The following is a 27,031-nucleotide window of genomic DNA, read 5'->3' as shown; positions in this document are numbered from 1 at the left end:
GTATTCTATTCATGCCCCATTACCGATACCAAGATGCTTGTCAGCACGACTCATCGGTATCACAGCATACGCTCAACGTAGCTCAAGTCGGCTCGCACATCGCGGGCCCACATCCGGTTGATCGGTCTGTCCAAAGCCTTCATAGTTTTTGCCCCTCTTGGGCGGAGACTCCAATCGAACCCCCTTTCTCTTTGCCGGAGGAGTAATGCTAATAGAAGAGTCTAATCAGCAACCGGTAACTTGGAAAGAGGAAGATAGGAGCAGGGGCTCAGAATAGAAGAGAGCTTACTCCTTCTCCACTCCGTCGATGACAGGCACATCCTTCAAGTCTACCGGCTCCAACGCGGGCATCTCATCGTTAGAATCGTCGTCGAAAGTAACATCCTTCATCTCAATATCCTTCTGGGTATCCTCCTCGGTCTTCTCAGGCTGGCGGCACACGGCCTCGGTATAGTCGTCCACAAGATCGGCTCTTATGTACACGACACCTGTGCTGACCTTCGGGCGGTGTGCTTCCTCCTTGTCGAGCACTACGCTCTCCTGCTCAACTTGATCTACGTTTTCGTCATTGTAGACTCTCCATTCATCCTTGTGGAAGTCGTAGATGTAAATCCAGTAATGACCACTTCTGACGTCGCCGCGGTGGGTAAAGACAGCATGGAGACGGTAGGGCACGGAGTTGCAGTCCTCGAAGACTGTGTCGATTTTGGATTCCAGCAATGTTATCTGGTCGTCGATGCCTGACAGATCGGCAGCGAGGTCGGCGGCACGGGTGTGGAGCGTATCAGAGAGTTCTGGAGGTGGAGTCGGGAGGAAGTCCTGTGACGAACTCGGTTGTTCATGCTCTGACTTCTCTGTGGCCAGACTGTTGACAAAGTCGCTCGTTGCCTCTAGACATTCAGGGAGGTTCAAGCCCTCAATGCCTGTTGTCTGTAGCTTTGTCCTCTTAGCATCTAGCTCTCGCAACTCTTTCTGTTTTGCCCATTGCGCTTTGCGAAGCTCTAGCAGCTGCGCTTCGCTTAGTGTCGGTGTTCTCGCCAAGTAACGATCCATATACATCGTTTTCTCCAGGCCGATATGCGAGTGGTCGTATACAGGCTTGCCCTCCTTGAACTGTAGCCGCTTCACGTTTATGATCTGGATGGGCGCAGCCTTTTCAACGTAATCGTATCGCATACCGCCACCATCCGCTATCTCACCCAAACCGAAGTCTTCGTCCAGGGTGGCATAGAGTGAGCGGTCTCGTTGTCCAGTGGCGACAAGAAAATGGTCTCGAAGCTCTTGAACCTTCTGCACGCCGTCTGACTTTTCCATTACTGTGGTGACGTCGCCGAAGAACAGGTTCTTGATGGCGTCTCCTTGCTCACCTTCGCGCAGAATGCTGTCACCTGTTATGGCACAGGAAATGAGATCAAATATGTTCGACATGACTTCTGCTGCATCCTGTTGTCGAGCGCTCTCCTCAATCCTACCAATTCTCGAAATCGATTGGACAGCAGGCTTGATGGCCGGTTTAGGGTCTGCCCGTGGTGGGATTGGCGGAGGCCGTGTTGGTGGGGCAGGCACATCGCCCTCGCTCTTGCCTGCTGCAACGTCGTCGTTCATGACAGAATCAGCAGGTGTAATCGGCGCCGCATCAGCATTCTCCATGACCGAGTCTGTAGGATTTGTGTTGTCGCCAGTCACGGCTGAGCCGGCTGGAGCTTCTGCAGGAGCGGACTGCATCACAGCAGGTGGAAGCATCGGTCCACTAACCGCAGCTCCATCAATCGTGCCCAAGCCTGCGCCGTCGGTAGTGTTTACTGGTGGTGACTCCACTGGATCCGCGGGATTGTCTGATTTGCATAGTGCGAGTGAAGCGAGGTCTATGGCAGGCTGTACCGTGTCTGTGGCTGCGGTGATCATGCGCTCAAACAAAGTCCGCAACTCCCGGACGACTACGCGAGGTCAGCATCGATCTGAAGTAACGAAAGACGTACTGACACTTCTGTGCCGTCAAAACCCTTTCGGCTGTGACCCACATGCGCCCAACTTTCTTGTTTTTCAAGCTTTCTGGAGAGAGATCTTGTAGGTATTTCTCGCAATTAAGAATGAGATCTCTCAAGGGCTTGATGGTGAACAGGAATTGGAGAACGCTGTTGAGATAGCAGGTATTACCGATATTGCGGAGCCCAACCGGCCATGAATCGAGGGGGTATTTGTTCCTTCTGGCTGGGGAGGGGTTGACGTGGTTGTCGCCAAACCTCTGTGACTGGTCGTTCTCGATAAGTTTATACGCTGTCTCCATGCGCGCTCGTTCGCTGGAGCCAATATCGTAGGTGCTGACTAGAGAGCCCAAAACTGCAAGTTCGAGCTTGACGGTCCTGTCTGGTTGCTGGAAAAGGGCGTAGGCTTCACCGAGGTCCATTTCAGGCTCGCTCATTGCCCCGAACTTGGCGAACTGTCGCAGTCGTTCGCTGTTGCGCGCATCTGCTATGATGTCCAGGGCTTTCCTTGCGGTTTCTATGCTTGCGGGGCTGTCCTGAGTCTATTTGAGTGTTAGCAATCGTCAGAACAACAAACAAGTCATGTCGGGACCCGACGTGCACGGTACCTTTAGCGAATACATCGTCGGGATGAAATCGTCGGCTACACCAAGCTCAAGATCGAAGAACGCCATTGCCTGCTCGTACGTCTCGATAGAACCAGAAGCCTCTGACCGTATTCTGTCGCTGTCACGCACGTCTCCGAGAACTCGCAGCTGCTTTCGTGCCTCCTCAGCCTGTATAACGCTGACATCGGCTAGCCGCGACCGGAAGCATCCTATGATATGATCGTCGCCTATCACGTTTGCGTGGGTTGGATCAATCCCAAAGTACTGGTAGGCACGCTCGGTATCGCGTTTGCTAGTGAGACCCTGTGAGGCCAACAAAGCAACCTGCATCTGAAGCATCTCACTTTGGCGACCGGCAGCGAGATCCTGCAAGCATTCGAAGTAGTAAGCCTTGTTCTCGATATCGACAGCGCCTTGTCGAGAGAAGGCGAACAGGATTAAAGCGTCGTCGAAGTCACCGACGGCGCCTAGACTAGCGTAGTAACTACATGTCGTCAGTAAGCAGGAACGCCGGTGAAGGTGAAAGCGGGGCACATACGGGTGATCTTCTTCGTGGTTTGTACTGCGTGTCTCCCGTCCCTTAGCCTTAGCGTCTGTGCAGCTTGTCAGTGTCCACATTGTGTAACAAGCGGGGCGTATATGGACATACAATCCGCGCATGCTAACGCTCTCTCCATATCGACTCGGGACGGTGTGGGATACATGGGCTGGTGTCTGCAGCCCACTCGTTCATTCTCCGGCATGCTAAGTATTAATGTGTTCAGCTCGTAGCGAGCGTCCTCGATCTTGTTGCGCAGCGTCGATTCGAGAGGAGATGCCGCTTCATCGGGCCTAGGGAGATACCAGACTTCTACGATGGCATCCTCTTCCTCTTCCTGGCGGTTCTCGAAGCCCAGGCGCCGTAATATCGAGTCGCAGTCCCTACCGAAGGTCTTGAGAAACTTCTTGTTCAACAATGGGATGCGCGCCTTGCCCTTCGCGGGCTTCAACGAATCCTGTAGGTATGTATTCAGGTAATCGGGAGCATCGACCTTCCGCGCCATGTTTGCGTCTGCCCGGTCGCCGGCGATCTGTTTCGCTGCTTCCCATCGTCTCCTGAGTTGGGCCTGGTCGGTCAAAGTGACAATGTCCTGCTCCGAGAAGCATGGCGGCTTCATGCTAATCCGTACCCTGACTGAGCACTCGGGCGCAGTGCAGCGGAAAGTGTAGGTGCGCGGGCGCAGCTGAGCCTCGATTCCACCGGTGCCACTCGAGCTGTCTTCTCCTTCGTAGAGGAAGTGGTGCAAGGCATAGTCCTCATTTCCCTTCCCACACGACTTGATCTTGGTGGCATCGGTGCGGTGGTCGACACGCACATCGACATGCCAGCGGCACTTGTTGCAGTATGAGGCGACCTTGTATGTGGTATTCGGGGTTGCGTCTTCGCCTGCAATCGGCAACAGCGACTGCTCAGGCTTGGTGAAGAAGATGTGGCGGCAGTTCCTGAAGGGTACGGCGGCGACTGCTGGGGCTTTGCTGTCGTGTTGCGGCGGGGCACTCGTCAACAAGTTCCGACCGGCCCGTTCTTCGTGTCGCGGATCGTATGTGAAGAGGTCCTGGAGTAGCCGCGGCGCCGTCTTGCCTGCGAGTCGTGGTTAGCACACGCTGGTGGGACGAGGGTGGACAAAGTACCAGGCGCCATAGCTGCTGTGCGCGGTGGGGAGCAATAGTGTGGCTTATACTATGGATGACAGAATGGTGGGTTTACTGGCAGCACAACATGCACGGAGAGATGGGTGGAGAAGGGCGAAGACGGGAGTAGTCGCTACTGTGTGATTGAAGCGTTTACAGACAGAGCATCGTGGGCGGCGACCGCCTAGTAGAAGCACTACAGTGCTAGATTCTGGAGGAACAAGACAGCTAGCCCACGTGAATAGCCCTGACGCATGCAACGACTACGCACAAGAAAACACAAGACCGCGACGGTACAAGCGGCGAGGCACACGGGCTCGCGGCATTCACTGCGACAGCTCGACGACGCGGCGCGCGATGATGCAGCCAGTGCCCGCCCGCCGCCGCTTGAGCCCTGAGCGCCAAGACGCTTATGGTCTGGCGCATCTTCCCGCTGCCGACTTCAACAACGTCCATAGAGCTCCCAAGACGACACCCACGCCCAATTCGCCCGCCATGGCCGACCAATACGTCACCTACCACCCGCGGGACGCTCTCTCCAATACTGCGAACACGACCCTGCAGACCACGGCTGCCGGCGCCATCATTGCCGGTGTCCAGAACACACTCAGGAAACAGAATGTCGGAGCCATGGGCATCCTCACCCGGTCGGGAGGCATAATCGCGCTATACGGTCCGTAGCAGGTCAATTGCAGGAAAATACATTCGAACGAAGCTAATTGACGTGCAGCCGGTGTGGGAGCCGCCTATCAATTCACACTGGACGCGACCAGTAACCTGCGACAAAAGGATGACTGCTACAGTGAGGCAGTTGCCGGTTTCGTGGCTGGATGCGGTGTCGGTGTTGCCAGTACGCATGCTCAGGACCGATACATACGCCGGTACTAACAGTTCACAGGGCGAAGCCTTCCATTCATGCTCGGTGCCGGAGTATGCTTCTCCACGGTCCTCACTGCCTACCGTTACACTGCTGGAATGCGCGGTATTGGAGACATTCGCGACCAGGTCGATGACGATGGCGAGGTTGAGCGCAGGGAAGAGCTGAAGAAGGTGCGCAGGCGGCCAATGTCCGAGACTCTGCAGCAATTGGGCGAGGGACGAGGTATGTCCAATAAGGGCCAACACACTCTTGCTGAAGCTGACTTCACCAGGAATTTACGGACCCGGATACGAAGAGAGGAGGCGGCAACGACTGTTGGAGAAGTACGGCGTCGACGTCAAGGCAGCGCAAGAAGCCGCTTAGAAGCATTACACATTTCCTTGGAGTCACAACGCAAACACCACACAAACCTGGGCCACATCTGGCTCGTGTATATACCTCAAACAATCGAAGACTTTATCAAGACTCTTCTTCGCCCCCAAGATCAATGCATGGCGTCAGCCCTCTCATCTTAGTCTGCTTCAACGACATCGAACATTCGTCTCTACTATCAGATAACTAACTTGTCAAAGTGCTGAGCTAAAGAAGGACTCTACCATAGTTGCGCGTAAGGATAAAATCCATCTCATCGCTTATGCTGCAGGCCGACTGGTATTGTGCATTGGACAGGGTTCGTGTGCGGTGTGCGGAGAGCTTATAGTGATGTTTGGATTCCTCCAGTTCAAGAAATGTATTTCGGATGATAGCCATGCTTCAAAGATCCATACATCTGACAATGCACGAGACGCTATTGGTGAAATGCGGGGTAGCGTGCATCCCACCAGTTCGATGATGTCGCGTCTTTCGGCCCTCAATCTGGTTCTACTAGTAATTGGAATCGGTGACACAAAAACCTCTGCATTATCGACCTATTGTTGCCAGACTGTTTCCCAAGATCGTAGGCTCTGTACTTCATTGGTCTTCACCATGTTGCGGTTTTTCGCGCGCTCCATGCGCGTCTCTTCCAACCCCACTAATCAACCCACCGACGCGTGAACATCTCCCCAAGACCTTCGAAGCTCAACGCATGCCAAAAGACAAGAATACGGCTGGCGAATATTCAACCTGACACTTCAACTACCTTAACGTCGCGACAATACCCGACGCGCAATGGCCGAGTCCAACCTCAAAGAGGCCTTCTACCGCCAATTCAACCAAGATGTCGCAAGTCCGTCTCCCACATACCAACCACAGCACGCGCCATGACTAACACACTCAGCACTTCGCGCGCAAATTGAGAACCTCTCCTCCGTGTCCACATCTGGCGGCGAGCGCAACGAAGCAATAGACAGCTGCCTCGCAGGCATAAACCGGGTAGCCCTCGATGTCCAGGACGCCTCGAGCTATCTTCCGGCTTACGATCAACGGACATACAGCGAGGTATGTCGTATACCGAAAAGAACAGAGCTTTTAGAAGAGTTGAAGTCTGACAAGACAATGTGTAGACGATCAAGCGTTTGAGCGAGAAGTTGTCAGAAGTGAGGAATAGCTTCGATCCACCCAAGAAATTCAGTTTCAAGAACAGGAGAAAGGATATCGCGAAACCAGACGCTGCGCCTGATACATCGAGCGCGAAACCGTCCTCCGCATCGGAACAAACACCACCACCACAGCAACAACAGCAGCAAGACACAACGCAACACGACTCTTCCCCGTCAGCGCTCTCCTGGAAATCCCACGCCCGTATAAACCTCCCTTCGTCTCCTCACGAAACAAGTTCACCGACAGTGTCCCACCTCACCCACTGCATCGTCGATCTCAGCGCCCCAACGAAAGCCAACGCGCCCTTCGCCGCCCTCTACCTCCGTTCTATAAGCTCGTCGCTCATAATAACCGGCCAAGTTGCAGGCGCAATACACATCACCGATGTCTCCAACAGCATCATAGTGACGGCGTGTCGGCAGTTTCGCATGCATGGGAGCAAGAACGTGGATGTATATCTACATAGTACGAGTCGGCCGATCTTTGAGGACTGTGAGGGCCTAAGGTTTGCGCCGTTGCCTAGTGTATATGTTAGTCTTCTCTTCGTACTTGCAGTCTTTATTGTGTAAATTTCGCTAACGACCGTAAAGACGACACCGGAGATCGAACAATCGCCAAATCAGTGGGATCAAATCGACGACTTCAAGTGGTTGAAGGCCGAGCCAAGTCCGCACTTCAGTCTGTTACCTGAAGCCGGGCGCATTTCTGAAGACGCGTGGAATGAGAGCATACCCGGGGACGAGAGTGAGAGCCCGGATGATACCCTGAAGGCCTTCGGTGTACGGTGACGGAAACCGACTATCAACACAGCCATGTAGCAGGTCTCTCAACCTTGGCGTACACTCCAGCCACTGCGGCTTCCTGGCTTATTTCAATCATGAAACGTTCTGATAAGACATCACAGTGCAACGAAGATCTTTGTTAATGGCCGAAGTAAAAAGTGTTGTATATTACATGCATGCTGATCTGTTGCGGCCGTGTAACTGGTAGTACATGTGAGGAAAACCCTGTCTGGCTTAAAGAACACTCCCTAAAAAGATCATACCACTTCCCTTGACCTCGTCAAACCCACAGTGTAGGTATGTGGACAGAGTTGGAACGCTCCATGCTAAACGCTATACGCGATGCAAGAATGTCTCACCATGTCGACCTCCTTCAACAACAGCGCATCTCCTTCACGATAGAAAGAGACCGATGAGAGAACCACGCTTTGGCTTATGCAAAGTGAGCGAAGACGAGAGCGACGACAATAGCCGCGAGGGAACTCTTTCCGGCACCGACAACATGGCCGGTGTTGATGGGAACTTCGATGTAGCTGGGGTAGGGGGCAACAATCGTGCCGTTGATGCCGCCAGATGGGTAGGGATAACTGCAAAGACCCGTCAGTGAATATAGAAAGTACTAAGAGTCAGTAAGACGTACCCAGATCCGGAGGGACCACCAGAGACACCTGAAGGGACGCTAGTCGGGATAGCTTGTGTATTCGTGTTGATGTTGGTGTCATTGCCAGGCACGTCTGAAGGTCCTGCCGTGATGTACGAAATGAGAGTCTGTGTCTGATAGCTCGTAATCCTAATAGTGCTATCGATGACCGTGGATCCAGGACCTGTTGTGGGCGAGGGGCTTGGGTAACCAGGAGTAGTAGACCATGACGCTGAGTACGTGCCAGGGGCGGTACCTGAGGACCCTGTGGCGGTAGAAGACGTAGACTCTCCGCCTGTGTATGTCGGAGCAGCTTCGATAGAGCTTCCAGATGGGCCAAAGTAGTTGCTTGATGAAGGTCCGGCTGAAGGGCTTCCAGAGGGTATAGCAGAGCTGGCACCCGGGTAAGAAGCTGTGAGAGAAGTAGGTACAGCATCCGTGTTGGACCTTGTCAGTGCAGTTGAACTACCTGATGGCACGAGGTATCCACTGGAAGACGGTCCAGCAGGGCGAGATGGGGCAGCTGAGTAGCTCGATGACACTGTTGGTCCACTTGGGTATGGACTTGGAGGCGATGAGACTGTGATGGAAGTCGGTACGGCATCTGTGATAGAGCTTGATAACCCAGCTGAGCTAGCTGGCGGCACGACGTAGCCACTCGACATTGAGCCGGTGGAGGCGGCTCCCGGAGACGTGGGCACATAATCCGTATTGCTGCTCGGTGGCGCGGATGAGCCGGACGGTACGTAGCCTGGTGTTGAAGGAGTGGCTGGGTTACCAGAGCTTGGCCCTGACGAGGGGGTACCTATGGACGTAGGAACTGCATCGGTGTTGCTGACGGGTGGAGTTGCTGAGCTGGCTGGGAAAGTAGAGCCTGTGTATGACATGCTTGAGACCGCTGAGCTACCAGGGTTCACGGGACCTGGGTTAGTGGGTGATGAGACCAGCGAGCTGCCCGGAGGTGCGACATATCCACTTGAAGAGCCAATGGAACTAGGCCCAGCTGATGAAGCGGGATATGAATTGCTAATGGCGTTGGTGTTGGTAGATGAAGGAACCACGACGACACTGCTTGCTCCAGTCGAAGGCAACACATCTGTGATGATGGTGACTCCAGTGCTTGGAGATCCTGATGGGAGCACCACACTAACGCTAGGAGGCGTAGCATATGCGCTGGATGGGGAAACACCTGTTGGCAGAGCACTCGTCTGGGGAGCAGACCCACTGGGATATTCAGAGCCACCTGGGAAGATTTGAGACCCTGAGATGAGGCTGACAGAGATGCCCTCGGAGCTGGTGGGGTAGGCGGAGCTAGCAACCGATGAAGGAGCAGCTGTGGTTGGAGGTGGCCCATACCCAGGAGGCGTCGAAGAAAGTAGACAGATCGTGGTTGTTGCAGTGACATAGACAACAGATGTCTCAGCAGTGGTGGTATAAGGAGGACAGCTCGCAATATCGGTGCAGATCTCCTGGATCAGGTGGGTTGACGTAACCATAATGACCGTGGAGTGGGTATCGGTGAGGGCACGCTCGACACCTGTTGACGTGTCAGAGTTGTTTGAACAGCCAGATAGCGAATGAGGTAACAATGATACTGAAGGAACTGTGTGAAGCTAACTTACGAGGAGCTGCAAGAGGCTGGACTGCAAGAGCAGTACCCCCGAAGAGGGCGGCAAGCTGAGTGACCTTCATGTCAAGCGTCGAGCTGGCGGCTGTGGTGAGATGAGATTGAAGAGTGCACCGGATGGGCAGAGGTGAGCAAGATGACCAAAGGAGCAGGCCAGTTGCTGACGGAGGGGCGAGAAGGAGTGTGGTAAGCGAGTGTAGGAAGCTGGGTGCAGAAGAGAGATGATAAACACTGGGCGATGGGCTTTATCGAGGAGGCACGAGTGCCAAGTGATGGGTGACCGCCGTCAGAAGCTTCGGAAGTGAGATCGGGAAGGTGCTCCCAGGTCATAACAGACACATTCGCACAGCAAGGGCAACAACGCCGGAAGCCACCGAAGCGGATGAGACTATAGCTACGTCATGAGAGATATTTCGCAGCCCATACTACAAGCGCGATGGCGGATACCTAGGTAGGGAAGCTGCACCGTTGCAAATGAGCGGACCTTCACCCCGATGATGGATAGGACTATTGGCAAACGACCAAGTGCTGTTCAAACTCATATGTAAAGACCAGAAGGATCAGATGGAAGATGTAATTAGAAGAATGAGATTCTACATACATGCGGGTATACTGTAGCTTGTCATCTTGATGCTTTTGACCCAAAACGCCCGGATGTGCCAATCCGTGTATGGACACCCAAAAACCTAGCTCGGTGCCAGACGCTACTGACGTGTCGGCAAATACGCACCGCCAGCAAGTACCAGGTTCATTCTAGTGAACTGCACCTTGTACACGGGACTGTCCTTGGTCGGAAATACGCTGATCTGGTCCGCCGAGACACCGGTCTCCTTACTGGCTTTCTTCCCTGTGACTGTAGTTCCACTCGCGCCCTTGGTCGTCATAGCACCGTCCGCCTTCGCAGCCACGCCATCAGCGGCCTTGTCACTGGTCTCTTGTAGCACATCCCAAACACGGACTGTCTTGTCCGCTCCGGCTGAGACAAGGACGCTCGATTCCACGCTCCAAGAAAGTGACCAAATACCACCCTTACCATGTCCTCGCATGCGCTTCCGTCTTCGACCAGTCTCGAGAGTCCAGAGAATGATGTTGCCTGCATCATCGGCGGAGGCAAGCGTCCTACCGTCGGGAGAGCATGCTATGGCGGTCACGTTGCCGGTGTGGCCCGTGAAGAGGCGTAGACAGTTGCCACCGGCGATGTGCCACATGCGTACCGTGCGGTCGCAAGAACCAGTGAAGATGTAAAGGTTATTGGGGTGAAAAGTAACGCAGTCAACGTCATTGTCGTGACCAACATAGATGCGTAGAGGTTCAATGTGATCTGTTGACCACAAGCGTGCGGTGCGATCATGTGAACCAGTAAGGAAGTAGTGTCCATAAGGTCCCCATTGCAGATCCCAGACTGGATTGTCGTGTCCGCGATAGGCTACAAGACATGTGTATGTGTCAAGCGACCAAAGCCGGACTGTTTTGTCTTCTGAACATGAAAGAAGGCATTCTGAATTTGTTGGTGGTCCGGATGGGTACGGGTTTGCTGTGGAAGGTGAGAAGGCCACTGCAGTGACTGGGCCCGAGTGGCCGACAAGCCGTCTTGAAGACGACGGTTGTGCGTCTGGCGCATCGTTTGGAGAGGTGAGTGGACTGCCGTCCATGGACCAGACCCGTATGTAAGACTCGTTCATACCGGCCGCGACAAGCTGATTGTCACCAGAGAAGTCGATACAGTTGATACTATCATCGGGTCAGCTGCATTTTTGGGACAGAATAACGAGTGAACTTACCTGTCATAGGTGTTGTGGAAGGTGTACATGGTGACGCTGACAGCTGGGCCAACGCCGCCTGTTCTGCCTTCCATCTTGTAGCGATCTCGGTGCTCGATGATCTTCTGAACCTCCATGGAGACGTCGCGCGCAAGGGAAGGCGGCAGAGGAACGAACTCACGAGAGGGACCGTCTTCTGTTGGCTCCTGTTTTATGCGTTGCTCGAACTCCTCTACCAAGCTTGGCTGTCCCGGTCTTGGCGCGCTTTTAGCATCCTCGTCCTGTAAAGCTGCTCGGACGTCTTCTTGCAGATCCGCCTCTTGTGGGTATGCGCCTAGCTGCAGCCTTATACGTGCAGCCTCTGCTTCAGGGTCGTGGCGCGCAGTGAGGGGATGGCCTGGGGCGTGTCCTGGGATACCTTCGTCTTCTGCTGGAAGCTCGTCTTCGCCATGTCCACTTGCAAGGATAGCCGCTATACTTTTCTCAGCTGTGGCCGTTCGGTCGACGGTTACGATGTTCAAGTGTTCCCGGATCACGTCTATGATCGTCGAACCGCCGTCAAAATGCTTCGACTCGAGGAACTGAATGAGATTGAAGAAGGGCATTGTCGTCAGAGTGATGCGGTATTTGTTGTCGATGTATAGCTTCGCGATGCGGCTCTCTTGCAAATGTGCTTGTAACCGGACCTGGCGGAGTGTTTTGATATCTTCGTCGTGGTCGCGCTCGAAAAGGCCCTGATACGTCGCGAAGAAGGTTTCTGCATCCTTGGTGTAGAAGTCGCGCACCATGTCGAGGTACGAGTAGACAAAAACAGGCCACAGCAGCTTTCGCAACTCTGGTCTGTACAAATCCAGGTTGTCTTCGGTGTATTTGCGAAGGAGCTCGAATGCTTTTGTGTATCTCGCGCCGCCCGCTTCGCTGCTTTGCGCTACGAGGGATTGGCCGTTAGTCTGCGGTTCAGACTCTTTTCGAAGCATCGCCTCGGTGCGAACATATCCCTTTTTGGAAAGGTACTCCAGTACCTGGATGAATGTCAGTAACGGCTTTTTAAATCACAATCATCTACATGATGTCAAGCAGCAATCAATGCTTCAAGTGCGCAGTACCGAGGTGTGGCCACCGTTGTTGGTCGCATAACTCTTCCCGTACGCCGACGCGTTCATATTTGGCTGACTTTACGTAGCTGGGTGGGTAGGAGGTAGAGCGCGCGAGGAATGGAACCGTCGCAGCAGGAGAGTTCTGTCGTGGTAGACGTAGCGAAAAAGTGCGCGCGACTTGAAAACGGGATCGTGCAAGGCAGACGGGAGTGTAAGTCGAGAATACGGCCAAGGACAGCTTTCTTTCACGAAACGCGACGGCCAGAGCCCGGGCGGACAATGCGCCTTCACCCGCCGCAATTGTGCAAACCCTGACAATAGCAAACACGACGGCAGTGAGAGAGAAAATGTTGTACCTACAATTTGATTCAAGTTTTGCTGCGATTGCGGCCCCGAGGCACCTGGCGGCGGAGGTCCCCCTTGGGGAGGCATGGCGTTGTGTGGTGGTAAACCTGCGCTGGGCGGTCCATTTCCCACGCTCATTTGCCTCACAGGCCCGGGCCCTTGAGGGGGCCCTGACATGGTTGTGGTGGTGTTCCTTCTCTTCTACGTCGGCAGGGAGCAGCTCCTTCACCTCGAGGCTGGGTGGAGACGGGTCGCAATGTGCATGGAGGGCCGGAAACGTCTCCCGATGGTCGCTCCTGGGTTGCAAGTGGTATTAGAGTTGTTTTGACGCGTGACGACTTTGAGTTGATGGGGGTATCGCGTCTGAAGCTTGCCAGGACGTCACCGAGGCTTGCCGTGATGCGGAGTGAAAGTCGGAGGTGAGGTTCGCTGCGCGCGGCCTGCCAAGCATGCGCCGGTGCGCGCCTGCATTGCGGGCCCTGAGCTTCCCCAGCTTCGACTCCAAGACACCAGGCACGCAGCACGTAACTGTCGCATTACTTTCTGACGAACGTGCTGTTGTCGCATACACTTTGACTGCAAATCCGCACATCTACCGATTGCTCTACCTCACTAATTATCCCTCCTGTCCACCACAATCGCCAAACACCCCGCCATGTCTACCGAAGCCAACCAACAAATCGCAAACGAGACGGACCAGCAGCAAGCCGGAGACGCCAAAGCATCTGAAGAGCCGAAAACGTACCGGGAAGTCGCCGCCGAACACATCGATACCCTCAACGAGATCAATCACCAAATACCCAAACTGCTCAAGTACTTCGCAACTGCCCTGAGCCAGCTCACCAACGACCCGATCCCCTTCCAACATGATGCCATGCAGTGTACACCGGGTACTCTCGAGGCGCGCAAAGAAGCCTTCCGCATCAATGCCCTCTTCTGCGGAGCATCCTGCGAAGTCATAAGATCAGAGTTGGTCAAGCAAATCAACGCTCTCGAGCGCTACAAGGTCATACCGAAAAGCCATCCTAAGTTTACCGTCAATCAGAGACAGGGGCAGGGGCAGGCCCAGAAAGGCAAGGAAAACGAGAGTGAGGTCGTGGATCCGGAGAAGGAGGTCAAGAACGGAGGTTACGGCGAGTTTGACGTTGGTGTGTTGAATGCCAGGGCCAGCTCGGGTCAGGTTGGGACAGAGGACGTGTTAGATCGTGCGAAAGCGATTCTGGAGGAACTACAGAAGCGGACCGGAGGTACAGTGGAAGATGAAGAGGGCATGATTATCGATGGGTGAAGGAATCGCAGCATACTGATTCGCGATCAACCGAACCAAACACCCGACATCTTGCATTCGATGCACTCGATGCACCACGTCCCAGGAAGCCCAGACTATATACCCGACCTTAGATGACCCAGCATATGGATTGGGAGCTCTTGGGATGTACCTGGAAACTGTACGGGGGTTCACAAGCGGCAGCAAAGCCGCAATGGATGGTAGCTGAGCCTAGACACATCCTACAGTACCGCTGCACGTACTCACAAGATGCAGCAGAGTAAATGGCTTCACGATAGACACGCGAATAACGTTAACGGCTAAGAAGGGGCAGATGAACTGAAGAAGTGAAGTTCTATACTTTTACATCTAAATCGTGCCATGATCACACGGCCTTAGGCTTTGCTACCAAACTCTCGCTGTTCTTTTCCCTGAGAATCTAGTGCCCTTTTTCGAGTGCCTTTTTCATGATACCAATATCCTCGGGTGTGGTCCGACAGCACCCTCCGATAAGACCAGCTCCAGCCTCATTCCATTCTCTCGTCTTCTCAGCCAACGTCGAACCTTCCGTTCTCTTGCCTTCCCACTCCCTTGCCTTCGCATTCCATTGCTCACCAGAGTTGGGATACACCATCAAGGTCCCCCTCTTCACCAATGGCTTCAAAGTCTTCAGAGCAGCCAACCCCAAATCATCTGGCACACAATTGAAGCCCAGCGCAACTACCTGTTCCACATCGTCGAAAAGTGCTGCGATCTCAGAGATGGTTGTGCCGTCGCTGATGTGAGAGCCATCCCGTAACGTGAAGCCAAACCAAGCTTCCGTGCTGGGAAATTCTGTAGTGAGCAGGTCCAGGAGAGCTTCGGTTTCGCCTTTGGATGGTATCGTCTCGATGCCCAGGATGTCGGCGCCGGCAGACACGAGGGCTTGGATGCGGCCGCGGTGGAAGTCCTTCATTTCGTCTTGAGGAACGGAATAGTCGCCTCGGTATTCTGAGCCATCTGAAAGGAATGCGCCATACGGGCCTACGCTCCCCGCTATGAACAATTTACTTCGAACATCCTCATTTGTCTCGGCAACATATTCGTCTCTTGCTTGCTGGGCTAGTTCCACGCTTTTGCTCACGACTTTCCTGGCTTCTTCTTCACTCAAGCCCAGGTGCTTGACTAGTCCCGGAATGGAGGCTTGGTAGGATGCTGTGATTGCAACATTTGCGCCTGCGCGATAGTAGTCGAGATGTGTTTGTTTTATGAGGGCTGGCTGATCAAGCAGTATGGATGCGGACCACAATGCGCCGCTTATGTCTGCTCCCAAGGTCTCCAGGTATGTTGCTAGCGCGCCGTCCAGGATTATGGGGGAGCCTTTAGCGATGTGGGCAGATAATGGATTTGGTGCCAGAGACGATGCCATTGTGGTTGTCGTGGAATCCTTTGTGTGTATCCAAGAGATGAGAAGATGAAGTTGATCCTAGTAAAAGGGAAGTTACTGGTCAGTAGTGTGTTGAAGCTGTGTGCTGAGATTTAGTCATAATCCGATGTGCGGAGTTTCGAGCGCCGATGCTCAGTGGGCATTCGACATCAGAAGACCGTTCTACTTGGAGAGTGAATGGCTCTACTTCGCTTACATTATGATTCAAATCAAACGCTATCAGCCAACACGGAGCAATCCAAGAGACTATGCCGCTGCCTGACTTGGTCGTTGATTGTGTGGAAGAGGAGGGTTGGGGGAAGGAACGAATCAGAGATTAGCGCTAACCCTAAATGTGGGTTCCGAGGTGCCCCTGCCGTCGCGTCGCGTGCATCCCTTCCACACGCGACATGCGTAACACAGCTACCGCAGTAAAGAAAGTACGCGCCTCCAGCTCGCATCTGTCCGTATGCACGCAAGCACTAAAAACGTCTTGGAATCCAGGTCTGTGTAAAGCACTGCCCATCCGGTGTTATTGACTTAGCTTACCACCTCAATCAAAGAAAGAACTGATCACCCTGGAGCCTACATTGACGCCAGATTTTCTTATTTGCTTATTTCATCATAGTGTAGTCTTCACACCTGTTCGGACCTTCTCCTCGTATGAGGTGTCAGCATACCTCAAGTCTCAGCCAACAGTCAATTTGTACCCGCTCCCTTCACCAGCCAGGCAATCATGGAGAGCTTCGACCCGTCATCGGGACTGGTCTTTAGGGAAAGTACGACGGCTTCTGTCCGTTCAATGGTACCCACATGGACAAGCCATTCTCGTGGTAGAAGGGTGGACCCATCGAAATACCGCCGGCAAGCTGGAGGATGCGATACCCTGCAAGCAATGGCACTCCGTGCTTGCGTCTGGAATGTTGACAATATGGAAGTTGAAGCTCTGCAATGGCTCGGATGGTCATATGCTAGCCGCTTATACGAACACATCAAGTACAACGACACACTGTCCTTCCGTACATGGAGTCTCTTCCAGAAAGCTTTTCCGGAAGACATCGATCGTCACTCTAGGTTCAGAGTCCAGGACAACCCTGGAGGTCTCCTACCCTCTGTCGTCGATCGATTGGCCAAGCTCGACGCCCGCACGCTGACTTTTCTGTGTATCCGGGTTTCCGGTATAACAATTGACCAACTTGTTGCCCTTAACAAGATCGAGACGCTCGCAGTTCTCACATTAGAGGTTGGAAGAAGCCGGCAGAACGCAGTACTGTCACTTCAAATGATGCGCGACTGGGGACGAAGTGTTGGCGAAAGTGGTGCAATGAGGAGTCTGCGGGTACTTGTCATCAACAACTACATCAGGCTTCCGAAAAAACCGCTCTTGGAGTTCATCTCGTCCTTTCCGGGTCTAAAGCTAGTTGGAATCCACAGTCCACAGTTACCCGATCCCGCAGAGTGTGGGGAAGGCTGGGGCATACATTCAGCTTCGGCCCTTCTTAGCGAATGGAGTAGTTCCGGTCTAAGGAGAAATACCATCGTGCAGCAACTGTACGAAGCATCTTTTGTATCCTCTTCCGAAACATCACGAGACGCTACTACTGATGGCTGCAAGGCATACCGATCCCTCTCCTTTCAGTATGCTCAAGGGAGCAAGAGTTTACAAGATGACGACGTCGCGTGGTTCATACGGAAGCAACAAGCCGAGCGACCAAACAAGCGTGCTGGTGAATACAAACCTCCACCAGATGGCGGCAAAAGGAGGGTACGTAACGACAAGAAGGTCGATATGGGTTCGCTGCTGGGTAGTTTTGGTTGATTATGCTACAAGCCAGGAACCACATGGTCAGTTATGGTAGTAAGAGCAAGATGTTATCATACAGCCAGAGACACTCGATGTTCATTTGGGTGTTCACGTTCGTAGAGAACGACGCTGTATACGACCAGGCTACCTCATGTCACACGAGATCTACCGCCTGAGTTCTGTCACGCCTTCCGATGCTGTTGAAGCTGTCCCACCATACACCCTTCGCACACTTCTTTGCACTCTCATGTGAGACGGAACACATGTGTTCTTAGCCAGATCGACCCATGGGCGTAAACTAGTATTTTCTTCCCTCAGAGTTCGCGCGATGAGGAGCGGGATCCCCCTATGTGGTCTCTCACTTGGATCTAGTGGACCAGAAGCTGCGTTTGTATCGTGAAAGGAAACAAAGACTACGTCATAGCTATGGTCAAACTGCCTGCCTAATATGTTGGCGATAGTGTGTTGAGTTTGTACCTTTGTCTCACAAATTCTTTTGTAACGGCCTACCCTTTGCACCGATCACAGATTTGCAACCACGCGGACTTTTCCCACAACAGTCAAGCAAAGTAACGAGTCCAAGACACCCTTGCTATGGATGACACATCGGAGAATACATCGGAGAATACACCGGAGAATACACCGAAGCGTTCGAAGACAAACCCAACTACCTTGTTCGGTCAGCTCGGAAGCATTCCTAGCGACACACCGATTCCAGGAGAATCTAGAGTGATGGGTTCTGAGTTTGGCTCTAGGCTCACCGCGCCTGCAGTTCAGCAGGTTCCTGGTAGCTTGTTTGGGCAGCACAGTACTAGTGGCTTGTTTGGCGGTAAGGCTGCTGCTCAAGTCGCTGCTGCTCAAGCAACTGGGCAGCCGATTCCTGGCGGGCTGTTTGGTGCTCTATCAAACCGAAACCTATTCGGCGGATGTACCGAGCCGCCACCGCCGAGTAGCGCACATGCTCGTCCACTCTTTGGGTTTGGCAGCTCAGCGCATTCCAAGCCTGACACCGGAGGTGGAATCTTTGGCAATATAGGTCAGGCTAGCAACTCGCGCAAGGGAGGTCTGTTCGGACATGTAACGGCCGTGGATAGTAATTCTGCTCTTGCCGATCAGCAGATGTTGAGAGTACCGGATATTCGCGTTGTCCAAGACCAGGCAATCAAGTAGGTATCTCCCCCCCTTGATTCCTCGTGTATAGAACTGACAACAGTAGCTTCGGAAGTGATCTCCTCACCATCCACGTCGGCAAGGACGAGCGTACACGAACCTTCAGTATTCACTCTGAGCTCCTCATTGCCCGGTCAACCTACTTCAAGGACTTCATTTCCAACGACGCTGACCAAAAGACATTTGATCTGCCTGAGATTAACCCCCGCGCGTTCGATCTATACTTCCAGCTCATCTATACCGGTCGCATTCCAAGTAAACCTAACGACGCATCCGATGCTGAACACGACGAGCACGCCCTTCTGTGCAAGCTCTACACCATTGCCCACCTTGTCAAAGACGCCAAAGCCAAAGATTGTGCCCTGGATGCTATTCTCGTTAAGGCAACAGAAAGCGCTGAGATCCCATCAAGCGAGCATGTATGGATAGTCTACGCCGGCACTGAAGGGCCCTGCAAAGCTCGGAAGATGATGGTCGACTTCTATACTTACAAGGCTACCGGAGAGTGGATGAGAGCACAAGGCGAGGACGCAGATGGACGAGGGTTTCCGCCAGAGTTTTGGCGTGAGCTGGCAATGAGCTTGGTGGACAAGAGGAGCCTGCCAGATCGACGGATGGCTGGCATGGACGCAAATGAATACCACGGACAGTGAGAAGGGATGTTAGATAGGCGAACAGATACACTCGCGTTGTTGCATGTTGGATGGATAGTCTGGAGTTGCGAACGGTGTCGAAGAGCATCCGAAACAGATGGACGAGTAACAGCATGTGCGTGGCTCTCTGGCATGCTAATAGCGAATGAGGCTTTGAATCCACTTGTGAACATCCTGCTTGTCGTCGCTTATTACTTATCTCGGGCTTCTGCGCTTCAGAGTTGCCAGCAGATGACATCGCAGTACTGATCCAGGTGACTCCCATCTCGATCTGAAACCAATGGTTCATCCACACGCCAGTGGAAGCTTCCCGAAAGTCAGCGAGCCACTCCCAACATGCTCATGAGTCGTGGATGAGCCTTCTGCACTTTGACTAGTAATGATGCCCAAAGTCTCTTGATGGACTATGCGCTTTTGTTGAGGCGAGTCACAGTGCGCGTGCGCGTGCGTGATGAGATAGTGACACAAGATAAGGGAAGCGTCATGTCGCGAAGATAGTCATGCCTTTGACCAGTAACCAGAACGCGGGATTTGCGGCAACGCAGCTGAGCATTTCACACGTGGACAAGCGAATGCGAGGAGTGGTGAATGAAGGATGTCCCTAGGACACTCAGCAGCGCTGATGACTGTTTCGGGCCTTGTGCCTTGGCAGCGGGGCTTAGACCGCCTGCGGGCTCCCCCAGATGGTCCCCTCGCCACCCTTCCCTCTTGGCCGATTAATACCCTCCACGCTCCACCCAACTACTTGCGACCTTCCTCACACACCCGCACTCTCCACTTCCCGCGACACGACAACCGCCTGCCCTACCGCACCCTTTCAGCACCCGCAGAGCGCCACCAGTCGATTTCATGACCACGGACATCCAGAATCTCAAGTCCTTCGATCCGTTCGCGGAGGCTGATGATGCTGGAGGAGAAGTAAAGTCCACTCAGCAGAACTACATCCATATTCGTATTCAGCGTACGTATTCCCTCAGCTTTCTTTCTCCCCGATATTCGCTGCTGTGCGACATCGGCGCGCTGCCCCTTCCCCTCTTTCCCCATGTTTCAAGAAATCGCGCAAGGCTGACGTCAACCCCCAACAGAGCGTAATGGTCGTAAGACTCTGACCACCGTCCAAGGACTGCCCAAGAAGTTCGATCAGAAGAAGATTCTCAAAGTCATCAAGAAGAAGTTTGCCTGCAATGGCACCGTCGTCGCAGACACCGAGATGGGAGAGGTGATCCAGTTGCAGGGAGACCAGCGCAAGGATGTTCAAGACTTCTTGACCGACAAGAAGGAGGGCCTGGGCCTTGATGGCAAGACCATCAAGGTCCACGGTTTCTAAACCCACAAGGACGTGGATGCGACGCGCACCGCCGCTCTTCGCGCCGAACCCGAGCGACCGCTCCATGGTCGTGCCAACAATACGGCGGAGGAAGAGCAAGCCGGCATGTCGCACGTGTGTCGCTCACACGCGACAGTGCTGAGATGCGGTGCGCACGAGCAGATGCCCCACGTTCGAGGAGGATAACGATTTTCCTATCTCCATCTCTTTGAAGGAATCGGATATGATGTTTGGGGTTTCGCAGGCTGAAGTATCAGCGCTGCAGGATACTGAAGGAGAGACCAAAATGGTAGTTTCGGAGGATACATTCAATCAAAGACTTCTTTACTACGATTATTTCAAGTGATGACGTTGTCTCCAGGGTATCTAACCATTACTGTGCCATGCCATCCCTTACTCCACGTCTTCATCCTCAACCTCTCTGACAGTCTCATCTTTCTTAGGTGCCTTGGCCTCTTGTTTCCGATACAAACTGGCCAGCTCCTCTGCCTCAGTAGCTTCGTCGATGCTCTTGTCTTCTCTTACTTTCAGGAACCTAGGAAACCTAGTACTCAACCCCCTGTCCTCATTGACCAATCCAATCGCAGCCGTATACGTCGGGCTCAGCGTCAAATCTGCAAAAGCCACCTCCCACACCTCTTGCGGCTCAAACCAAACAGCGGGCGTTCCCGCCCCACCATTGTACTCCACGTAATGCGGTTTCCCAGCTAGCACGGTTGTGGAATCCGGGTCGTCTGGATCGTACTTTGCACGGTTCGCTTTGTAGAACGCGTCCGTGAAGCCGGACATGCATTTTGTGACGGCTTCCAGTTGGCCGGTTTCTGCGTTGCGGATGGCGAGAAGAATAGGTGACCACCATGCTGCTTTGCGACCAGAGCCATGGAATGCGGCGATGGGGATCAGGTCGAGGGTTTCGGAGGTGGTGCTGTAGTCTTTCTTTACTTTGAGCCAGCTGTCTAGGCGTTTGTCCGGTTCGTACGTTGAGAGGAGGGCTTTGCGGCGGCCGGATGTCTTGGGTTCGTCTTTTTCGGTGTCCGTAGCTTTCATCTTCGTTTTTGATTTCGTGGGCTTTTTCTTCTTAGGTGTTGGTGGGAGGGAAGGCGTCTTTTCGATGGCTTCGTCGGTTTCCGCGAGGAGGTCGGGGTTGGGTAGGTTGTCAAGGATCTTGACCATTATGCCTTCACATTTGATGTCCAGGGCGCTTTGGAAGAAGGATTGGACTGCTTCTACGTCGGCGGACGTGGCATCTAGACTCTTGACCCAGGTGAAATGGTGAGGGATTTCGACAAACAAGCTTTTGAGTAGTGATCTCCGTTCTCTGAAAGGCCGGTTGAGCAGCTCCTCGCCATTCAGGTACATTAGGTCGAATGCAAACAGACAAACGTCGATCGTCACCGCGCCGATAACAACATCTTTCCTCGCGCGATTCGCAAGTGTCTGGAAGGTCTTGAGATCTCCACTCTCGCGATCAACAGCAACCACCTCACCTTCGAGGATGAAGCTTGAGACACCCTCGCCACGTATCTTGGGCACCAGTGCTACCAGATCCGGATACTTGTCAGTCATCACTTCCAGATGACGCGAGAAGATCGTGACTTTGCCCTTGTCGTCGCAATGTACCTGTGCTCTTTGGCCATCGTACTTGTACTCGCAGGCGAAGTCTCGTCCTTGTAACTTCGTAAGCATCTCGCCCATGTCGCGCGTAATGCTTCCCAACATGGGTCTGAGTGGGATATGCAGCGACAGCCCACAGCGCACGAGTAGCTCATCACAGACACCAATCTCGAGAAGTACGGGTATAAGGTCGTTGTAGTTCGGTCGTCGAGCGAAACATGCCTTCACGATCTCCTCATTCCTGCTGTAGATCTCCGCGAGCTCCTCCTTCTTCAGTTTCGCCAGGTCCTCCCGATCACGAATCTCGAATTCGGCACCTGACGGTTTCGACAGCATAAAGGCCCGTGACAGCGCGATGAGCATTGTGGTTTTGACAGCTCCAATCCGCAGGTGTTGCACAAGCGTGCGTACGATGTATCGACTCTCCTCAGCACCTCGCGCATCTTGTACCAGTCTCTCAACAATCCTCTGCTTATTCTCTACGCTGCCATGGCCTTTGCTGTTCGCAATCTTGACTAGCGAGTCGAAGACGCTCCTGATCGTCAGAGGCTTCGGTTTACGCAGGGTAAAGCTCTGCTTCTTCTTTGCCTCGAATGCTACATCTCCAGCGTCGCCATATTTGGCGTTCAACACTTTCAAGCCTGCATTGTCCAGTCCGCAAACTTTCTTAAGCGCTTTCGAGATCGCGGAACCTCCCAACCCAAGTTCCAGATCGATGTACGGAGGCGATATTGCGTTCGTCGCGAGCCAGACAGCTGGAAGTAAGCTGCTAGGATCGCTTTCGATGATCGTCCGAATAAGGTTGACCAGAGTGTCAACAATCTTGATGCGACTCGTCGTACTGTTGACCAAGATGAAACATCTTGTCAACAGCGCGTATGTCGCGTGCCCTCCGTCGACCACCCAATGCTTTTGTAACTCTGGTATGTATTCCGAAGGCTCGAATTCGAGAGGGCTCTGGTCGAATGGTATGTTCGCTGTGATCACGTCTTCTTCGGATGCGGTCGACTGAAGAGACAGCGTATTCTTCTTCTGGGTAGGTTCTTCCGATGGCGTGTTTGCTAGAGCCGGTTCGCGCGTTGGCAATGTTGACACCCCGACCTGCCCATCTGCATCTTGCGCTGTATCCTTCGTGTTGGCCTTCTGGGGCTCTTCGTACAGCTCATTTGAGCTCACCGGTTCCTGATTTTGCGCCTGCTGTTGATCTTCCTTGTCCCATTGCTCCTGAAGTTTGCGCGCGAGCTCCTCGTCTGTTAGCCCTGTGTTGTCTTCCTCCACAGGCGGCTCGCTCGGGCCTGCGTTCGTCGGCGCATCTTTGGCTGTTGCTTTAGCCGTCTGCTTCGCGAAAAAGTAGTCTAAACTTCGTACCGGCTTTCCGGAGCCATCGTTCTTCTTCCGTCGTTTGGAAGGGCTGTTCATGACGTGGAGGCTGGTTTGAGCGACATAGCCATTAGCAAAGCGGGTGGCATAGGGGAGTGTGGTACGTCATGACGCGGGCGCTTGGACCCAGCCAAACTCCATCTCACGTGCACACGCGTCGATAGACAACTTGGAAGGCTTCCTCAAACATCCTCAGATTGATCTCATTTGTTCCGCCACACTCACATCGTACCACAAGGCTCTGACAAGCACACCATCCAGCGTAGACAAAATTTTGAGATCGTCGAAATGACCATGCGCTCCAAGCACATCAAAGACCGCCGACCATCTACGCTAGGAATAGGACCGCACCGGGACTCAAGCTCATCTCAGGTGAAGATGGATCGGCCTCTGAACCCTATCACGCCATGACTCTGACGATGAGGTCGAACTGGATCCAACTCACACTCTTCTCCTCTCGAACTTCCGATAACCAGCCATCCCCTCCAAGGTTCCATATTGTCCTAGTCATAGTAATCAAGGTCGACAATTTCCGTCTCAGGCATGAGCTTCTCCGGTCGCTCGACTGGACGCTCGACCGGTCGCATACGCTTGTTATTCCGGCTGTAGTAGCCATCGCCGCGAGGACCGGATGGAGGTCGACCTTCTGCGCCCGGTGCGTCGCTCCAGCTTCGCAGAAGTCCCTGGGTATCATCGTTAGGACCGCGGATGCGGTTGTCATGTGCCATGTCCCACAACACAAACTTTCCGGTTTCCACATCGGTATATCCCTGTTGGCCTCGTATCTGAGAACCTACAGCGTACTTCACTACACGCCCAAGTTAGTAACGCATCAGGGGTGTTGAGGTTGTCGACAGCGATGAGGATGAGGATGAGGATGTTGAGGTAGAAGGGGACGTACAGAAGAGCTTGGCCGTGTCCTTCTGAAGACCGTCTACGAGAGTACGGACAGCCACGACAGGACACGAGCTCAGTTCGGTGCGCAAAAGCTTCGTTTGGCAATCGTGGTTGCAGGTCAAGATAGCCGCGAACTTTTTAGTGTCCTCGTCCTCGCAGATCACGATGTCTAGTGTTGCGTTAGCCTCAGCGTCGAGAAATGAGACTGGACTCTATTCTTGCCATAGAACCTGCCTCTCTCGCTACCGTAAAGAAGGCGACAATTGCCGAGGCAAACTTCCTTGAGGTTTTGGACCTTGTCGAGCTGACGTTGTTAGCCAATTTGAATGCTGTGTCGAACAACTTAAATACCTTTTCGGTGCTCTCCAACCATGACTCTTCGGTGATGTTCATCGCTGATGTCTGACGTACTAGCTCGCCATCTTCTATATCATTGTGCGAATGCATGGGGACGGGCATGATGATCACTCCGATGTTGGCACCGGGATGATAGAGCTATTGTTGAAAAGATTTCGATAGGTTGAGGCCGAAGACTGTCGTAAAGGAGCGTCGACGGTTCGTCCAAGTCGAAGGTGGAAGGCCGAAGGTCAAATGCTGCGTGGGGTGTTGATAGGGAGTTGGTGATAGTGAGATGGTCAAGAGTGAGAGGAAGAAGCGAATTGAAGGTTTATATGGCCGACTGGTGTCAGCAGCTCATGCCCAATACACGCTGTCAAACAGGTAAAGGCGCTACTCTCCGCGGCATCTCAGGGTAAGAGAGCGGCATGAGGTCCAACGGCAAGACACCTGACCACGGTGAGTTCACGAGCTCGACCTTGGGCACGCGGGGTAGACGCTTACCACTGACTCGGGTGTTCATACGGTAGACTGACGGCCTCTATGGGGAACGGTGTTGAAGCGCTTCCAAAAGCGGCTTGCCAGGACAAATAGCGTTTGCAGAGGTGTCGAAGACCCATCGCTGGTACGACCCTGATGTAACGCCGCAACAAGGTGCCGCCAATCAGCGAGAAGTCGTAAAACCTCTTTGCTCATTGTTGGATCTTTCCCCTGCGTCCCTTGAAGAGTCGTTTGTGGTGACATGAGTAGTCGATGGCACGCATTTGTACATCGACGTGATTGCAAGGCAAACGAGCTGACGACGATTTTATACTTGATGCAATTGGCTTGTGCGATAGAGGGCGACGCCGTTCCTACATTCCTGCTCGTGAACCCAGGCTCGTTCATCAAGCCCTTCAAATTCACGTCTTCAAAGCGAACTCTTCTTCCTCAAGTTCCCTGAACTCAGCGAATGTCCCGATCTGTTTTCCTTCAAATGACCATCCGTAGCCTACTGCAGCTCTTTTCCCTGCCTTACCGTTAGTTTCGCTGAGAACCTTCGTTACTACTTATCCGGCACCTTACTGGTTGAACACGATACCAATACTCCTAGAAGAGTTGCCAGTTTCTCAACTGCATCCTCGACGTTCTGTCCCAGACATGCTCTCAAGACGTCCCCCTTGTCCCGACGGCCGTCTAGTTGGACTTCATAGCGTACAAGACGAGCTTCCGCGAAAGTATGATCGCGACGTACGCAGTCTATCCCGGTACGTGTGTGGTACTGGAATTTTTGGAGCCGTCGGTCTTTTCGTCCAGGAACGATATTCGTAAGAACAGAGTAATAAGCATCGCCCCAGAGGTAGTGGCCACGTTCTTTGATCTGCTCGTACAACGGCATGACTGCGCTGGGACCAAGCTGAGAACCCGGTGTCGGCATGAGAGAAGAAGAGGTACTCTGCGCGGAACTTGTGTCAGGCTGAACTGGCTGCGAAAGGCTTGATGGTTGCGTGGTTGCAGGCTGAGCGAACGTGCCCCTGGCATTGCTAGTAGGGCCAGTATTGGTAGAGTTGTCTGCATCTTATCAACGGGAGTCAGCAACCTTCACTACGCAGACCACTAATTCGAAGGTTGTATATACGCGGCTTCTAGATAGAGCGCGCACTCGGTTTAGGGACTCCTCTCAAGGATCCATCGATCGTGTTCGTAACACAAGTATTTGATCCGGAGGGCTTGCTCACCTGAACGCGGTGGAGAACTCGTGTCTTTGCTTTTGCTGAACAGGCCTTTGAGGACAACTTTGATCGAAGGTGTGCTATTACGAGCCATCGTAGCCTTATGTACAGCTTTGTCTTTTGGGTGCTAGTCCTGTAAGTATATTGGCCACATGCGTCGATGAAGGCGTACTAGTTAACGATGTTGACGATGTTGACGAACGGATGTACACTGGGTAGCGGTAATGATATGCGATGTTGACAGATCTGTACTTATTGTGAGAAGTCGTGCCTTCGCACCAGCGCGCGATTTGGTCCTTGATGGAAGTGACGGTGCAGACACCTGCGTAGTCTTGCAAAGTCGGATAGGCGCGTGCGAGCATTTGGCAGTAACACTCTTATGAACGCCCAAGAACGGCATTGAAAAGAACGAGCTACCAACTGATCCACATGTTACGACTGTTCTTGTATAGCTTCCTCTTTTCAGTATGGAGAGTGGATGGCTACCATCTGTTGGATCGTGGCCAATGCTCTTCACACAGCGGTGAACAGTAGGCGATTGAACAGGATG

General features: G+C 53.2%; 11 protein-coding genes across 11 annotated transcripts; 6 read left to right on the top strand and 5 right to left on the bottom strand.

The window, feature by feature from the left end:
• Positions 1 to 285: 285 nt before the first annotated feature.
• On the bottom strand, positions 286 to 4,274 carry J4E78_002377 (uncharacterized protein; the record flags this gene model as incomplete). The annotated part of the gene is made up of 6 exons (XM_049363024.1): positions 286 to 1,937; positions 1,984 to 2,527; positions 2,594 to 3,077; positions 3,132 to 3,186; positions 3,243 to 4,214; positions 4,265 to 4,274. 6 exons carry the CDS (start codon positions 4,272 to 4,274, stop codon positions 286 to 288), a joined length of 3,717 nt encoding a protein of 1,238 aa, XP_049225616.1.
• A 485-nt stretch (positions 4,275 to 4,759) lies between these two features.
• On the top strand, positions 4,760 to 5,507 carry J4E78_002376 (uncharacterized protein; the record flags this gene model as incomplete). The annotated part of the gene is made up of 4 exons (XM_049363023.1): positions 4,760 to 4,937; positions 4,995 to 5,114; positions 5,163 to 5,366; positions 5,416 to 5,507. 4 exons carry the CDS (start codon positions 4,760 to 4,762, stop codon positions 5,505 to 5,507), a joined length of 594 nt encoding a protein of 197 aa, XP_049225615.1.
• Positions 5,508 to 6,293: 786 nt separating this feature from the next.
• Positions 6,294 to 7,453, top strand: J4E78_002375 (uncharacterized protein; the record flags this gene model as incomplete). Its single annotated transcript, XM_049363022.1, has 4 exons — positions 6,294 to 6,351; positions 6,403 to 6,563; positions 6,629 to 7,195; positions 7,256 to 7,453. 4 exons carry the CDS (start codon positions 6,294 to 6,296, stop codon positions 7,451 to 7,453), a joined length of 984 nt encoding a protein of 327 aa, XP_049225614.1.
• A 427-nt stretch (positions 7,454 to 7,880) lies between these two features.
• Positions 7,881 to 8,974, bottom strand: J4E78_002374 (uncharacterized protein; the record flags this gene model as incomplete). Its single annotated transcript, XM_049363021.1, has 2 exons — positions 7,881 to 8,034; positions 8,088 to 8,974. 2 exons carry the CDS (start codon positions 8,972 to 8,974, stop codon positions 7,881 to 7,883), a joined length of 1,041 nt encoding a protein of 346 aa, XP_049225613.1.
• A 1,444-nt stretch (positions 8,975 to 10,418) lies between these two features.
• Positions 10,419 to 13,003, bottom strand: J4E78_002373 (uncharacterized protein; the record flags this gene model as incomplete). Its single annotated transcript, XM_049363020.1, has 3 exons — positions 10,419 to 11,445; positions 11,496 to 12,496; positions 12,932 to 13,003. The coding sequence occupies 3 exons, from the start codon at positions 13,001 to 13,003 to the stop codon at positions 10,419 to 10,421; spliced, it is 2,100 nt and encodes a 699-aa protein (XP_049225612.1).
• Positions 13,004 to 13,571: 568 nt separating this feature from the next.
• Positions 13,572 to 14,204, top strand: J4E78_002372 (uncharacterized protein; the record flags this gene model as incomplete). Its single annotated transcript, XM_049363019.1, has 1 exon — positions 13,572 to 14,204. The coding sequence occupies one exon, from the start codon at positions 13,572 to 13,574 to the stop codon at positions 14,202 to 14,204; it is 633 nt and encodes a 210-aa protein (XP_049225611.1).
• A 418-nt stretch (positions 14,205 to 14,622) lies between these two features.
• On the bottom strand, positions 14,623 to 15,591 carry J4E78_002371 (uncharacterized protein; the record flags this gene model as incomplete). Its single annotated transcript, XM_049363018.1, has 1 exon — positions 14,623 to 15,591. The coding sequence occupies one exon, from the start codon at positions 15,589 to 15,591 to the stop codon at positions 14,623 to 14,625; it is 969 nt and encodes a 322-aa protein (XP_049225610.1).
• Positions 15,592 to 16,483: 892 nt separating this feature from the next.
• On the top strand, positions 16,484 to 17,407 carry J4E78_002370 (uncharacterized protein; the record flags this gene model as incomplete). The annotated part of the gene is made up of 1 exon (XM_049363017.1): positions 16,484 to 17,407. The coding sequence occupies one exon, from the start codon at positions 16,484 to 16,486 to the stop codon at positions 17,405 to 17,407; it is 924 nt and encodes a 307-aa protein (XP_049225609.1).
• A 717-nt stretch (positions 17,408 to 18,124) lies between these two features.
• J4E78_002369 (uncharacterized protein) lies at positions 18,125 to 19,215 on the top strand (the record flags this gene model as incomplete). Its single annotated transcript, XM_049363016.1, has 3 exons — positions 18,125 to 18,128; positions 18,165 to 18,558; positions 18,609 to 19,215. The coding sequence occupies 3 exons, from the start codon at positions 18,125 to 18,127 to the stop codon at positions 19,213 to 19,215; spliced, it is 1,005 nt and encodes a 334-aa protein (XP_049225608.1).
• Positions 19,216 to 20,064: 849 nt separating this feature from the next.
• On the top strand, positions 20,065 to 20,542 carry SUI1 (Eukaryotic translation initiation factor eIF-1; the record flags this gene model as incomplete). The annotated part of the gene is made up of 2 exons (XM_049363015.1): positions 20,065 to 20,176; positions 20,301 to 20,542. The coding sequence occupies 2 exons, from the start codon at positions 20,065 to 20,067 to the stop codon at positions 20,540 to 20,542; spliced, it is 354 nt and encodes a 117-aa protein (XP_049225607.1).
• A 393-nt stretch (positions 20,543 to 20,935) lies between these two features.
• On the bottom strand, positions 20,936 to 23,575 carry J4E78_002367 (uncharacterized protein; the record flags this gene model as incomplete). The annotated part of the gene is made up of 1 exon (XM_049363014.1): positions 20,936 to 23,575. One exon carries the CDS (start codon positions 23,573 to 23,575, stop codon positions 20,936 to 20,938), a length of 2,640 nt encoding a protein of 879 aa, XP_049225606.1.
• Between the last annotated feature and the right edge of the window lie 3,456 nt (positions 23,576 to 27,031).

This window comes from Alternaria triticimaculans (genome assembly GCF_023758025.1).
Source record: "Alternaria triticimaculans strain BMP 0046 chromosome Unknown scaffold_2, whole genome shotgun sequence".
Lineage (NCBI taxonomy): Eukaryota > Fungi > Ascomycota > Dothideomycetes > Pleosporales > Pleosporaceae > Alternaria > Alternaria triticimaculans.
Note: the sequence above shows the minus strand (reverse complement) of the source record. Positions and strands in the feature narration are given on the sequence as shown.